The sequence below is a fragment of the Ovis canadensis genome, chromosome 15, assembly GCF_042477335.2.
Source record: "Ovis canadensis isolate MfBH-ARS-UI-01 breed Bighorn chromosome 15, ARS-UI_OviCan_v2, whole genome shotgun sequence".
NCBI classification, from domain to species: domain Eukaryota; kingdom Metazoa; phylum Chordata; class Mammalia; order Artiodactyla; family Bovidae; genus Ovis; species Ovis canadensis.
Window position 1 is genome coordinate 56,677,364 of NC_091259.1, and position 17,062 is coordinate 56,694,425.

General features: G+C 37.7%; 1 protein-coding gene across 1 annotated transcript; it reads right to left on the reverse strand.

Annotated features, from left to right (window-relative positions):
• Positions 1 to 4,690: 4,690 nt before the first annotated feature.
• On the reverse strand, positions 4,691 to 5,632 carry LOC138420691 (olfactory receptor 51V1-like). Its single transcript, XM_069554058.1, has one exon. The coding sequence runs from the start codon at positions 5,630 to 5,632 to the stop codon at positions 4,691 to 4,693; it is 942 nt and encodes a 313-aa protein (XP_069410159.1).
• Between the last annotated feature and the right edge of the window lie 11,430 nt (positions 5,633 to 17,062).

The following is a 17,062-nucleotide window of genomic DNA, read 5'->3' on the forward strand; positions in this document are numbered from 1 at the left end:
TAAAACTCAACATTCGGAAACCTAAGATCATGGCATCCTGTCCCATCACTTCATGGGAAATAGATGGTGATACCATAGAAATAGTGACAGACTTCATTTTCTTGGGCTCCAAAATCACTACAGATGACAACTGCAACTATGAAATTTAAAGATGCTTGCTTGGTCCTTGGAAGAAAAGCTGTGACAAACCTAGGAAACATATTATAAAGCAGAGACATTACCTTGCCAACAAAGATTCGTCTAGTCAAAGCTATGGTTTTTTTCAGTACTCATGTATGGATGTGATATTTGGACTGTAAAGAAAGCTGAGTGACAAAGTACTGATGCTTTTGAACTGTGGTGTTAGAGAAGACTCTTGAGTGTCCCTAGGATTGCCAGGAGATCCAACCAGTCAATCCTTAATGAAATTAGTCCTGATTATTCACTGGAAGGGCTGATGCTGAAGCTGAAATTCCAATATTTTGGCCCACTGATGTGAAGAACTGACTCACTGGAAAAGACTCTAATGTTGGGAAATATTGAAGGTGGGAGGATAAGGGGACAACAGAGGATGAGATGGTTGGATGGCATCACCGACTCTATGGACATGAGTTTGAGCAAGCTCTGGGAGTTAGTAATGGTCAGTGAATCCTGGAGTGCTGCAGGGGTCACAAAGAGTCAGACACAACTGAGTGACTGAACTGAACAGAGTCTCAGTGTAGAGTGATGAAAAAGTTTTGGAGCTGAGTTGTGGTGATGGTTACATAAAAAATGTGATTATTCTAATGACACTGAACTGTATATTGAAAAATAGCTAAAATTGTAAGTTTTGTCTTATGGATATTTTACCATCACAACAAAAATTCTTTATCACATACTTTATTAAACTGAAAACAAGGAAACACTATGGATTCCAAATCAAAATAATTTCAATTTAGACATTTCAAAATGGAGATTATAATAGGCTGAATAATGACCCACTTCATGGTGATTGCAGCCATGAAATTAAAAGACGCTTACTCCTTGGAAGAAAAGTTATGACCAACCTAGATAGCATGTTGAAAAGCAGAGACATTACTTTGCCAACAAAGGTCCGTCTAGTCAAGGCTATGGTTTTTCCTGTGGTCATGTATGAATGTGAGAATTGGACTGTGAAGAAAGCTGAGCACAGAAGAATTGATGCTTTTGAACTGTGGTGTTGGAAAAGACTCGAGAGTCCCTTGGACTGCAAGGAGATCCAACCAGTGCATTCTAAAGGAGATCAGCCCTGGGTGTTCTTTGGAAGGAATGATGCTAAAGCTGAAACTCCAGTACTTTGGCCACCTCATGCGAAGAGTTGACTCATTGGGAAAGACTGATGCTGGGAGGGATTAGGGTCAGGAGGAGAAGGGGACAACAGAGGATGAGATGGCTGGATGACATCACTGACTCGATGGATGTGAGTCTGAGTGAACTCTGGGAGTTGGTGATGGACAAGGAGGCCTAGAGTGCTGAGATTCATGGGGTTGCAAAGAGTCTGACATGACTGAGTGACTGAACTGAACTGAAAGATGTTTATGTCCTAATCTCTAGAACCTGTGAATATGTGAGTTTACGTATTGAAAGGGAATTTGCAAATGGATTAAGTTAAGCATCTTGACATATAGAGAAGTTTATGCATCATCCAGATGAAATTAATAGGGAAACTTCTGAAGGTCAAAATCGGAAGAGATAATGGGTCAACAGAAGCAGAATCATATTAGGAATACAATCTAAGGAATGTAGACAGTCTCTGAAAGCTGAAACAGGCAAATAAACATATTCCTCTTAGACTCTTTAGCAGAACAGAGACGTGGTAACCCATTTTATACTTCTAACCTCCAAATCAGTAAGGTAATAAATCTATGCTTCAGCCTAACAGATTTGCAGTAATTCGTTACAGTAATAATAGAAAACTAATACAGAGATATCTTATAGTCAGTTGAAGAAACAGTTGCTGTTTTCAAAACAGGGCAAGATTAATCCTATAGAAATTATTATATTGATGACCTATGGAAAAAAAATGGCAACCCACTCTAGTATTCCTGCCTGGAGAATCCCACAGACAAAAGAGCCTGGCAGGCTACAGTCCATGGGGTCTCAAGAGTTGGACACGACTTAGCGACTAAACCACCACCACTTTGAATTTGATGATTTAAATTCTGGTAGCAGTCTGTCTATGGATGTAATATCAACATAGCATCATCGGTGAAGTGGGTATTTTCAGACATCTTGGTAACTGGATTCTAAAGCACTGGAAACATAGAAATGAATCAGAAATGTCTTCTAGAGGAAACAGCTAGAGGTTGCAAAAGGATGAAAGAAACATGTAGAATCTTTCTGCATAATGTTAAAGATTCAATTTGAAAACAAAAATTCAAACAATATATTCAATGTTGTTATATAATGGGACCAGAAATCCTTATGGACTCATGGTGCTGTGATTTTACTGACTCAAATTCTCTGCAATGGGATGATATTTAGCGTTTGCTTGGCAGATGATGAGAGCATTATTTAGCATAGTCCTTATCTAGAAGGGAAAAAAAAATAATACAGTCATTGAAAAGCAGTTAGCCAATTATTTGCCTGTGTAGATAAAAATTGCAATCATGTATCCCATTGCTCATATGAATTGAAAGATAATACCATATGTGTCAAAATGCAGACTATTCTGGATAAACCCATGCCAACTTAGTGCTTTTGTGCCCCGTAAACAAGGATGAACTTGATTCATTCACCACAAATATGAAGCTCATTTTCTTCATAAAAATACAAAAAGGCATGGAAAGAAATATCTAACTGTGCAAGTAGATTTATTCAGAATTCACTTATTCATTTGTTTTTTAAATAAAACTTGTTTTGACAGTACCCTCTGACTCATGGCTAACTGTAGTATTGAGGATGATGTGTGGCAGAACCAATACAATATTGTAAAGTAAAAAAAAAAAAAAGAAGAAGAAAGAAAAGAAAAATCAATCTCTTAAAAAATAAAATAAAAGATAATCGTTAAAAATGATGAATTCATCAAATCACCATGATGTACATTTTAAATATCTTTAAAATACAATGCCATACAGAAATCCTAATGATAGCTAGCTGGAAGCACCTTTTCAGCACAGGGAACTCAGCTCAGTGATCTGCAATGACCTCAAGGGGTGGGAGAGAGGCTTAAGATGGAGGGATATATGTTTACATAAAACTGATTCATGTTGTTGAATAGCACAAATCAACACAACATTGAAAAGCAGTTATCTTCCAATAAAAAAATTTAAAGAATGTTTTTTTTAATTTCAAAAATAAAACCACATACTAACTTTTATAAAGACAGCTGAGCCCTGAAGAATTAATGCTTTTGAACTGTGGTGTTGGAGAAGACTCTTGAGAATCCCTTGGACTGCAAGGAGATCCAATCAGTCCATCCTAAAGGAAATCAGTCCTGAATATTCACTGGAAGGACTGATGTTGAAGCTGAAACTCCAATACTTTGGCCACCTGATGCAAAGAGCTGACTCATTTGGAAAGACCCTGATGCTGGCAAAGATTGAAGACAGGAGGAGAAGGCAATGACAGAGGATGAGATGGTTGGATGATATTACCAACTCAATGGACATGAGTTTGAGTAAACTCCAGGAGTTGGTGATGGACAGGGAAGCCTGGTTTGCTGCAGTCCATGGGGCTAGAAAAAGTCAGACACGACTAACTGACTGAACTGAACTGAACTAACTTTCAAAAAAATATTTAGTAAAAATGTAGAATGAAGAGTATTCATGCAATAATGTCATCTTAAGAGCATAGAGAGAGATTAAGAAGACAATATTTGCAATAGAGAAATTATTGATTTTCTTATGTCCAAATTCCTTCAATAGACTTCCATAAGGTCACTAATGGGGAAAAATAACTAGATGAAAGGGAAAGTTCTGCATCAGTTTCAAATGATATTTACATCACCACTAGAAATGAGGAAAACCCAATTTCACTGCATCATATGTTTTTACATGCTTCTGCTGCTGCTGCTAAGTCACTTTAGTCATGTCCCACACTGTGTGATCCTATAGACGGCCGCCCACCAGGCTCCACCGTCCCTGGGATTCTCCAGGCAAGAGCACTAGAGTGGGTTCCCATTTCCTTCTACAAAGCATGAAAGTGAAAAGTGAAAATGAAGTCATTCAGTCGTGTCTGACTCTTAGCGACCCCCTGGACTGTGGCCTACCAAGCTCCTCCGTCCATGGGATTTTCCAAGCAGGGGTACTGGAGTGGGTTGTCATTGCCTTCTCCAGTTTTGACATGAACATTACATAAAAGTCTGAACCATAGATGTATTTTCAAAATTTTAGTTAGTTAGAAATAGGTCTAGATGATTAAAATGTTGATGAATTCAGGGTAACACAATTTTTATATGATAATCATGCTTAAAGAATATGTCCATAAAATGTAGAGACATTCCTTGTCATGTTCATAAGAACTATGATTATTCTACAGCAAATTGCAGAAGCCTATCCTAGAATATAGATTAGAAAAACTCAATTCTCACCTTTATGATTAGCAAGACATGTAAGTTCTTTATATTCAAGCCCTCATAAAAGAACAAAAAGTTATAGAAAATAGTACTCAACGTGTAAATGGTTGCACAAATAGGAACTAGCTTATTGTGTTGATATTACAGTATTCTTACTGATAAAAACAAAGAGTTGCACTACATTTTCAGAGAAAACCACTTCTTCATCCTGCTTCGAATCTGTTGGGTCTTTATGCTATAGATTATTGGATTCATCATGGGAGGAAAGAGAATGTAGATGTTTCCCATAAAGACATGAACCAAAGGTGAGAGATGCTTTCCAAAGCGGTGTACCATAGTGAGACCAATGATGGGAATGTAGAAAACCAGAACTGCACAGAGGTGGGAGACACAGGTCTCCAGAGCCTTGAGCCTCTCTTTTCGAGATGCAATTGCCAGCACTGTATGCAAGATGAAAACATAGGAGATAAGAATAAGGACAGCATCCAACAACAAGGTACAAATCACCAGAGCCAGGGCATAGAAGCTATTGAAGCGAGTGTCAGAGCAGGCCAGCCGGAGTAGATCCTGGTGCAGGCAGAAGGAATGAGAGAGAACGTGAGGTCTGCAGTAAGGAAAGAACTTCAAACGGATGATGACAGGAAGAATAGACAAAGAGCTTCTTGCCAAAATGGTCACCATGAAGTAAATGATCCTGCTACTAGTCAGAATGGATGTATATCTCAGAGGATTGCAAATTGCCATAAAGCGATCAAAAGCCATGGCAAGAAGGACTCCAGACTCCATGAAAGATAGTCCATGAACAAAATAAGTCTGGGAAATGCAGGCATCTAGACCAGTCTCCTGGCTGAACCCCCACATAGTCCCCAGCACCGTGTATACTGTGGACAGCCCCATGAACAGGTCAGTGAGGGCCAGCATGGCCAGGAAGTAGAACATGGGCTCATGCAGGCTCGGCTCAGTATGAACCATATGCAGCACCAGGCAGTTTCCCAGGAAAACCACAGCATAGATCAAAGAAAAGGGAACTGAAAACCAGGGATAGTATTGTTCTAGGCCGGGGAACCCCGTGAGAATGAATATCGAAGAGCTGCTATTGGAAGCAGAAAAAGTAAACATGGATATTTGAAATATAAGAATAGTCAGATATAACACAGCTTCTTGGATTATCACCCAGGGAAAGCTGATTGTAGAATCCCAGGGAGTGTCAACTCTGTATTAGAAGTTACAGTACAAGATGACTTCATAGGGAACCTCCTTGGTATTAGTCTCAGAAGTTAGAGAAGATAATCAAGATCCTGATGATTGTAGGCAGAGTGAGTCATAAACTTCATTCCCTTTCGGTCTCTCTGAGAGACTAGCAGCACACAAGCCAGGTGACAGTGACTGCAGTTATTGAGAGCACAATGCTGTCTTGCTCTGCTGCTCCTGAGAAGCCTCTGCACACTCTCTCCATCCCAAGTCCTTGAGCCCAGCCAGTCAGAGTGTTCACATTTATGAGGAAGGAAAATAGAGGACTGATTGTGTGAGTCCAGTGAACCTATGCTCCTGTGCACCTGTGTCCCCTCGGGGGAATGATGCAAGTGAGAGATTCTGTGTGGTCACTTAGAAACTAGTAGTGCCCTGGAAATGTGAGAAATAGATGAATAACTGCATTTTCCTGGGAGCCCACCACTCTTTTTTAATCTTAGAGGAACATAACTGCATGGACTGAAAATTCAACACTTACTCAAAAGGAGAAGGCAAAACATGAACATTCAATGAGAAAATAGAATATCAGCATTCTGAAGCATTTTTCTTGACTCGTTTTCACTTTGAAATAAGAAATATATTTTAGTAAGTCTTATTTATTGTTTTATTACTTACTTATTCATTATTTATAGCTTTATTCTTAAAGAGATGGGAATACCAGACCATCTTACCTGCCTCTTGAGAAATCTGTATGCAGGTCAGGAAGCAATACTTAGAACTGGACATGGAACAACAGACTGGTTCCAAATCAGGAAAGAAGTATGTCAAGGCTAAATATTGTCAACCTGCTTATTTAACCTACATGCAGAGTACATTATGCAAAATGCAGGGCTGGATGAAGCACAAGTCTAGATTGCCAGGAGAAACAGCAACAACCTCATATATGCAGATGACACCACCCTTATGGCAGAAAGCAAGGAAGACTAAAGAGCCTCTTGATGAAAGTGAAAGAAGAGAGTGAAAAGCCTGGCTTAAAACTCAACGTTCAGAAAACTAAGATCATGGCATCCAGTCACATCATTTCTTGGCAAATAGGTTGGGAAACAATGGAAACAGTGAGAGACATTATTTTCTTGGGCTCCAAAATCACTGTAGATGGTGACTGCAGCCATGACATGAAAAGACATTTGCTTACTGGAAGAAAAACTTAGCCAACCTAGGCAGCATATTAAAAAGCAGGGACAATACTTTGCCAACAAAGGTCCATCTTGCCAAAGCTATGAGTTTTCAAGTAGTCATGTATGGATGTGTGAGTTGGACTATAAAGAAGGATGAGCACCAGAGAATTGATGCTTTTGAACTGTGTTGTTAGAGAAAACTCTTGAAAGTCCCTTGGACTGCACAGAAATCCAACCAGTCAATCTTAAAGTTAATTGGTCCTGAATATTCATTGGAAAAACTGATGCTGAAGCTGATTCTCCAATAATTTGGCTGCCTGATGCAAAGAACTGACTCAATGGAAAAGACCCTGATGCTGGGAAAGATTGAAGGCAGGAGTAGAAAGGGCCACAGAGGATGAGATGGTTGAATGGCATCACTGACTCAATGGACTTAAGTTTGAGTAAGCTCCAGGAGTTGGTGATGGACAGGGAAGCCTGGTGTGCTGCAGTTAATGAGGTCGCAAAAAGTTTGACATGACTGAACAAGTGAACTGATTTATTGTTTTTCTCTAAATGTCTTTTTTTAGTTGATTTTTCTGTCTTCTGAACTGTAGCGAAATATGTCTCCTTTTGACAGACATAATAAAGAGAACCATATAATAAAATTTTTTAAAAATATGCTATAATAATGACAAACATTTGGGCTTCACAGGTAGTGCTAGTGGTAATAATACACCTGCAATGCAAGGGAAATGGATTTGATCCCTGGGTGAACAAGACCCCCTGGAGGAAGAAATGGCAACCTGCTTTTGTATTCTTGCCTGGAAAATTCCTTAGACAGAGGAGCCTGGCAGGTTACAGTTCATGGGGTTGCAAAAATCAGATAAGACTGAGCACATACACGTATTGCTAAAACATTCAATTAGGGTTAATTTTACTTAGTTCGTCATGCATTTATCTATGAAACATTTAATGTATTTTCTCATATTCACATGTGTATAATTATTGTCAAGTGCTTTATATGAAATTTTAGATAACTTTTATTCAATTTGTTCCTCTGAGACAACTCAGTAAATCTTTTCTTGTTTAAAAGTTTCAAATATAGCACACAAACAGTTTTCTTGATTCATTTAGAGTAAGTTTCTTATCTGATGTCTCATGATCCTCAAATTCTTTAGTATGTGTTTTATACAAATAATGACAATCTCCTACATGACAATAATACAACCATCAAATCATGAAATTAACACTGACACATTACTACCATTGCATTTGTAGAACCCAAGGCTGTATATTGTCACCCTGCTTATTTAACTTCTATGCAGAGTACATCATGAGAAACACTGGGTTGGAAGAAGCACAAGCTGGAAACAAGATTGCTGGGAGAAATATCAAGAACCTCAGATATGCAGATGACACCACCGTTATGGCAGAAAGGGAAGAGGAACTAAAAAGCCTCTTGATGAAAGTGAAAGAGGAGAGTGAAAAAGTTGGCTTAAAGCTCAACATTCAGAAAATGAAAATCATGGCAACTGGTCCCATCACTTCGTGGGAAATAGATGGCGAAACAGTGGAAACAGTGTCAAACTTTATTTTTTTGGGCTCCACAATCACTGCAGATGGTGACTGCAGCCATGAAATTAAAAGATGCTTACTCCTTGGAAGAAAAGTTAGGACCAGCCTAGATAGCGTATTAAAAAGCAGAGACATTACTTTGCCAACTAAGGTCCTTCTAGTGAAGGCTATGGTTTTTCCTGTGGTCATGTATGGATGTGAGAGTTGGACTGTGAAGAAGGCTGAGCACCAAAGAATTGATGCTTTTGAACTGTGATGTTGGAGAAGACTCTTGAGCGTCCCTTGGACTGCAGGGATATCCAACCAGTCCATTCTGAAGGAGATCAGCCCTGGGATTCCTTTGGAAGGAATGATGCTAAAGCTGAAACTCCAGTGCTTTGGCCACCTCATGAGAAGAGTTGACTCATTAGAAAAGACTCTGATGCTGGGAGGGATTGGGGGCAGGAGGAGAAGGGGACGACAGAGGATGAGATGGCTGGATGGCATCACTGACTCGATGGATGTGAATCTGAGTGAACTCCAGGAGTTGGTGATGGACATATAGGCCTGGTGTGCTGTGATTCATGGGGTCGCAAAGAGTCGGACATGACTGAGTGACCGAACTGAACTGACTGAACTGAATATAACTTTCCCCAATTGTACCTTTAATATAATTTATATTAGAAACATTTTGGTTCAGAATTATTTGTGTTAGTATTAATAGTTCTGTTATTCTAGTCTCTTCTCTGATACTTCCTCAAACTTGTCTTGTTTTATATGACACAAACCTGAACATCACAGGTCATGTATTTTGTAGAATGTCCCTCAGTGGGGTTTGTTTGATGGGTCCTCATTGTTAGATTTCAATTATGCAGGCATGCTATGGTTGTCAGTCTCTTTTCTTCCCATGCATCTGTTTCACGTTATTCCTGTTATGAATTTGCCCCATTGTGGATGATTATCTTGTTAGGTGAGGTCAGCCAGGGTTTGTCCCTATAAAGTTACATATTTTCTTTTGGCATTTAATAAGTATTTTGGGGAAGAGAATATTCACTATCATTATTTTTATTGTTCAATTTAATGTTGATTTTATAATGTTCCAGATTTGGCCAGTGGGGCACCATAATCTGGCGTTGGCATGTTTTTGACTTGTGTTCATTATTCTTGGAACACTTCTTTGGTTTTTGGTACAACAGTGTACTCAATGTACTTTCACTAACCTGGCCCTGGAATCATCCATTTTCCCAAGAAGTTATGGCTCTTTTTCATACAGATCACTATTCAGAAGCTGAGATTTGCATTCTAGACATGTCATTTCTACTGGATAAACAATGCTCCTATTGGTTATTTCAGGGGCATTAGCTAGGTATTAAATCTACCCACTTATACTGAAAACGTCGATTCCACCTTTATACAGCTAATTCTCATTATTCATGGTAGTTCTGTTCTATAAAGTTGCCACATACACTGAACTGGTGACCACAGAAATATTGTTTCTAGGGGAAATACAAGGGTAGGTTTCTACAAGTCTTGGTCACAGCATCTTTGTTTTTTTGTTTTTTTTTTTTGTTTGTTTGTTTGGTTTTTTTTTTGCTTTTGACAGCTTTGTGCATATAATAGCATAACAGACCTACTGTTATGTTATATAGATTCACTTGCCCATGACTCTATAAAACAAGCCAGTCTCACAAGCACTGAATACTAGTTCATGCACAACACTGTTTCCCTATATAACACTTAGCAGATATTTCAAAAATATCTTCCTGACTCCTGAGGGAGCACGTGTCAGAGACCTGTGTCCCCCACAATGACCAACACCTCAGCTCCAAGGTTACTTTCAACATTTAGAGGCCCAGTGGCCTCCTTTCCATGCTACCCTGGGTCACAATGTGAGCGAAAACATCTCGAGCCCAGCAGTCGTGGGACTTAAAATGCACTGGAACAGGAGGCCAGTGCATGTTGGCAGTTCCAGGGAGAGCTCTGGGGAGTGGCCTGTAAGGGATGCAAAGAAGCTCTTTGAGGTCAAGGATTCCACCAGAGTTCTACACTGTGCTTTACTAAGATAAGCACTGGGTTTTCTATGAAACTGGATAGGATTCAAATCCCATATCTGTTTTATATGAATCTGTGACCTGAGGAACTACCTGCATCATACATCCATAAGCTCAAGCCCTGAACCATTGGAGTGGGAACACTGACTCAAAGACCCTAGACTACCAGAGAACTAATGTTAAGGAGTATCAGCAAGAACTCACACAAAGGAAACCACTTGAATACAAGACCTGGCATCACCCAACCGCCAGTAGCACCCTGCACAGGAGGCCTCATTTAAACAACAAACAAAGCAAAAATACAAACCCAAGCATCAGCAGACAGGATTACCACCTCACTCAGCCTTGCCCATCAGAGGAAAAACAAACAAACAAAAACTCAGTACAAGTCTCACCCTATACGAAGCTTACACAAATGACTGGACCAACTTTAGGAGGGCAGAAACCAAAGGAAGAAAGGATTCAACTTTCTTCAAGGAAAGAATTCAACCTGAAGCCTGCGGAAAGAAGACCTCAAACACAATAAGTTAAAAAAAAATAGTGATAAGGAAGAGAAATACTACACAAATGAAGGAACAAACTAGAAACACAGAAGTTCAAATAAATGAAGAGGAAATAGGCAAACTACCTGAAAAAGAATTCAGAATAATGATAGTGAAGATGGTCATAAACCTTGAAAACAAAATGGAGAAAATGCAAGAATCAATTAACAAAAACCTAGAAGAATTAAAAAATAAACATACAGAGACAAACAACACAATTACTGAAATTAAAAATACTCTAGAAGGAATCAATAGCAGAATATTTGAAGCAGAAGAACAAATCAGTGAGCTGGAAGATAAAATGGTGGAAATAATTTCTAAAGAGCAGAATAAAGTAAAAAGAATTAAAAGAACTGAGGACAGTCTCAGAGACCTGTGGGACAATATCAAATGCACCAACATTCTAATGATAAGGGTCCCAGAAGAGGAGGAGAGAAAGGGTATGGGAAAATTTTTAAAGTTATTATAGTTGAAAATTTCCCCAACATGGAAAAGGAAATAGCCAATCAAGTCCAAGAGGCACAAAGAGTCCCATACAGGGTAAATCCAAGGAGAAACACACCGAGACACATACTAATCAGAAAGAAAGAATATTAAAAATAGTAAGGGAGAAGCAACAAGTAAAATATAAGGGAAACTCCATACGCTTAACAGCTGATCTTTCATCAGAGTTTCATCAGAAACTCTGCAGGCCAGAAGGGAATTGCAAGATATATTTTAAGAACTGAAAGGGAAAAATCTACAGCCGAAATTGCTGTTCCCAGCAAGGATCTCATTCAAAATTGATGGAGAAATAAAAAACATTTCAGATAAGCAAAAATTAAGAAAATTCAGTACCACCAAACCAGCTTTACAACAAATGTTAAAGAGACTTATATAGTCAAGAAATACAAGAGAAGAAAAAAAGATCTACACAATCAACCCAAATAACTAAGAAAATGGCAATAGGGACATATATATCAATAATTACTTTAAATGTAAATGGATTAAATGTTCCAACCAAAAGACACAGACTGGCTAAATGGATATACGAACAAAACCCATATATATGCTGTATATGAGAAACCCATTTCAGGCCTAGAGACTCATATAGACAGAAAGTGAGAGGATGGAAAAATATATTCCATACAAATGGGAAGCAAAAGAAAGCTGGAGTAGTAATCTTCATAACAGACAAAACAGAACATAGAATAAAGAATATTGCCAGAGATAAGGATGGACACTACATGATGATCAAGGGATCAATCCAAGAGGAAGGCATAGCAATTGTAAATATCTATGCACCCTACATAGGAGCACCTCAATACATGACAAACTCTAACAGACATAAAAGGAGAAATTGACAGTAACACAATAATAGTAGGAGACTTTAACATCCTACTCATACCAATGGACAGATCATCAAAACAGAAAATTAATAAGGAAACACAAATCTTAAATGACCCATTAGATGAGATGGATCTCTCTGATATCTTCAGGACATTCCATCCAAATGCAGAAGAATACACCTTCTTCTCAAGTGCACATGGAACATTCGCCAAGATAGACCACATCTTGGATCACAAATCAGGCCTCAGTGAATTTAAGAAAATGGAAATTGTATCAACCATCTTCTCCAATGACAACACTATGAGACTAGATATTAATTACAAGAAAAAAGCAGTAAGAAACACAAACACATGGATATTAAACAACAGGTTTCTAAATAATCAACAGGTTACTGAAGAAATCAAAAGAGAAATCAAAAAATGTCTAGAAACAAATGACAATAAAAACACAACTCAAAACCTATGGGATAAAACAAAAGCAGTTCTAAGAGAGAAGTTTATAGCAATACAAACCTGCCTCAAAAAAACAAGAAAAGCATCAAATAGACAACTTAACTTTACACCTAAAACAACTGGAAAAAGAACTTAAAAACCCCAAAATTAGTAGAAGGAAAGATCATAAAGATCCGGACAGAAATAAGTGAAAAAGAAATAAAAAAGGTAAATAAAACTTAAAGCTGGTTCTTTGAGAAGATAAACAAAATTGACAAACCTTTAGCCAGACTTATCAAGGAAAAAAGAGAGAAGCATCAAATAAACAAAATTAGAAATGAAAAAGGAGAGGTTACAACAGATAATGCAGAAATACAAAGGAGTATTAGAAATTATTATTAACAACTATATGGCAATAAATATAGATAACCTGGAAGAAGTGGAGAGATTCTTAGAAAAATTCAGTCTTCCAAGACTGAATGAAGAAGAAATAGAAATTATGATCAACCCAATTACAAGCACTGAAATTGAAGCTGTGATCAAAAATCCGCCCCCTGCCCCCCAAAAAAAGCCCAAGAACAAATGGTTTCACAGGAGAATTCTATCAAACATTTAGAGAAGAGCTAATGCCTATCCTTCTAAAACTCTTTCAAAAAATTGCAGAGAAAGGAACACTTCCAAACTCATTCTACGAAGTGACCATCATCTTGATACCAAAAGCAAAAAACAGACAACTATAGGCCAATATCACTGATGAACATAGATGCAAAAATCCTCAACAAAATTTTAGCAAACAGAATTCAGCAACACATCAAAAATACACCATGATCAAGTTGAGTTTATTTCAGGGGTGCAAGGCTACTTCAATATATGCAAATCAATCAATGTGATACATCATAATAACAAATGGAAAGATAAAACCCATATGATAATCTCAATAGATGCAGAAAAAGCATTTGCCAAAATTCAGCACCCATTTATCATTAAAACTCTTCAAAAATGGGCAAAGAAGGAATATACTTCAACATGGCAAAGGCCATATATCATAAGCTTGCAGCAATCTTTATTGTCAATGGTGAAAAACTGAAAACATTCCTCCTAAGATCAGGAACAAGACAACAGGGTCCACTTTCACAACTATCATTCAACATAGTTCTGGAAGTCCTAGCTACAGCAATCAGAGAAGAAAAAAAAAAAAAAGTAAAATGAATCCAGATCAGAAAGGAAGAAATTCAGCTCTCACTGTTTGCAGATGACATGATACTGTACGTACAAAATCCTAAAGATAGTATCAGAAACATACAAGAGCTAATCAGTGAATTTAGCAAAGTTGCAGGATACAAAATTAACACACAGAAATTGCTTGCATTTCTATATACTAACAATGAAAAATCACAAAGAGAAATTATGGAATCAATCCCATTCACCATTGCAAAATAAAGAATTAAATATCTAGGAATAAACTTACCTCAGGAGACAAAAGAACTGCACACAGAAAATTATAAGACACTAATGAAAGAAATCAAAGATGACACAAACAGATGGAGAGATATTCCATGTTCCTGAGAAGGAAGAATCAATATTGTGAAAATGACTATACTACCAAATGCAATCTACAGATTCAATGTGATCCCTATCAAATTACCAATGGTATTTTTCACAGAACTAGAGCAAAAAAATTCACAATTTATATGTAACACAAAAGACCCTGAATAGCCAAAACAGTCTTGAGAAAAAAGAATGGAGCTGGAGGAATCAACCTTCCTGACTTCAGATTATGCTACAAGCTACAGACATCAAGACAATATGGTACTGGCACAAAAACAGAAATATAGACCAATGGAGCAAGATAGAAAGCACAGAAATAAACCCATGTATTTATGGGTACCTTATTTCTGACAAAGGAGGCAAGAATATACAATGGGACAAAGAAAGCCTTTTCAATAAATAGTGCTGGGAAAATTGGACAGCTACATATAAAAGAATGAATCAGAACACTTCCTTACACATACCCAAAAATAAACTAAAAATAGATTAAAGACCTAAATGTAAGACCAGAAACTATAAAACTCTTAGAGGAAACCATAAGCAGAACACTCAATGATATAAATCAAAGCAAGATCCTCTATGACTCACCTCCTAGAGTAATGGAAATACAAACAGAAGTAAACAAGTGGGACCTGATTATACTTAAAAGCTTTTACACAACAATGTAATATATTGTATATATATAATATATAAGGTGAAAAGACAACCCTCAGAATGGGAGAAAATAATATCAAATGAAGCAACTGACAAAGGATTAATTTCCAAAATATACAAGCAGCTCATGCAACTCAATATTAGAAAAACAAACAAGCCCATCAAAAAGTAGGAAAAAGATTTAAACAGACATTTCTCCAAAGAAGACCTATAGATGCCCAACAAACATATGAAAAGATGCTCAACATCACTCATTATTAGAGAAATGCAAATCAAAACTACAATGAGATATCACCTCACACTGGTCAGAATGGTCATCATCAAAAAGTCTACAAACAATAAATGATGGAGATGGTGTGGAGAAAATGGAAGGCTCTTGTACTGTTGGTGGGAATGTAAATCAATACAGCCACGATGAAAGACAGTATGGAGATTCCCTAAAAAACTAGGAATAAAACTACCATATGACCCAGCAATCCCACTCTTAGGCATATACCCTGAGGAAACCAAAATTGAAAAAGACATGTGTATCCCATTGTTCATTGCAGCACTATTTACAATAGCTAGAACATGGAAGCAATCTAGATGTCCATCAACAGATGAATGGATAAAGAAATGTGGTACATATACACCATGGAATATTACTCAGCCTATAAAATGGAACACATCTGAATAGGGTGGATGAACGTGAAGTGAAGTGAAGTCATGTCCAACTCTTTGTGACCCCGTGGACTGTAGCCCACCAGGCTCCTCCGTCCATGGGATTCTCCAGGCAAGAATACTGGAGTGGGTTGCCATTTCCTTCTCCAGGAGATCTTCCTGACCCCAGGATCGAACCCAGGTCTCCCACATTGCAGGCAGATGCTTTAACTTCTGAACCACCAGGGAAGCCCCAGATGAACATAGAACCTATTAAACAGAGTGAAGTCAGAAAGTGAAAGATAAATATCATATTCTAATGCATATATATGGAATCTAGAAAAATGGTACTGAAGAATTTATTTACGGACAGCAATGGAGAAACAGACATAGAGAAGAGACTTATGGACATGGGGAGAAGGGAGGAGAGGGTGAGATGTATGGAAACTTACATTACCATATGTAAAATAGCCAACAGGAATTTGCTGTATGGCTCAGGAAACTCAAATATGGGCTCTGTATCAACCTAGAGGTGTGGGATGAGGAGGGAGATGGGAGGAAGGTTCAAAAGCTAAGGGATATATGTATATCTATGGCTGATTCATGTTGAGGTTTGACCAAAAACAGCAAAATTCTGTAAAGCAATTATCCTTTAATAAATAATAAATTAATTAAAAAAAATCTTCCTCTGTTTCCTCATATATAAAAACTACACTGTCTAACATTTAATATTTGCCATGCCAAAAGGCCATTTGAAACACTCAATCAGCCATCATTAGCTGAAAAGGGATAACATTTTTCAAAGCCTGAAATCTTGACCATTAATTTATTTGGCTTTCAATCACTCAACAATGATGTCCACTATGAATTTTTTTGTCAGCTGTCATCTCATGAAGCCACAAATTTAGTTGTTATCCCATTTTCTTCAAGCTTCATGATGCACTACAGATGTTATTATAGCGGTTTCTTGAGGGCCCTCATATACGGATGCAGGTATTGTCTCTTTTTTTTTTTTTCTTTTTTCCTGGATGTAGTCTATCCTGGATTCATTGACTTTGAACTAACAACAGCAGTATGAAACACACTTGAAGAAAGATTGTGTAACACACACATTTTCTCTGTAAGGCACATCCCAGCCTTCTTGCTGTTATACTAGACAGCACTGTTTGGAGGTATTTCAAGCAGCAAATTTATCATCAAAAGTACAAAAATGTTTAAATGATGGCACAAAATAGATCATGAAGAACATTATTTACAGTACGAGGGCTGAACCAAGAAAAGAGAGTATTACATCAGGGACATGTATTTACATCAGGAGACTCAATTTTATCCCTCTCTGAGCATGTCCACAAATAACCACAAAAGCTCTGAATAATAATTTTGGGTAAAAATTGCCGCCCCCCTTTCTTTTTACTATGTCATGTTCTGCTTCATCATGATAGTTTCCATT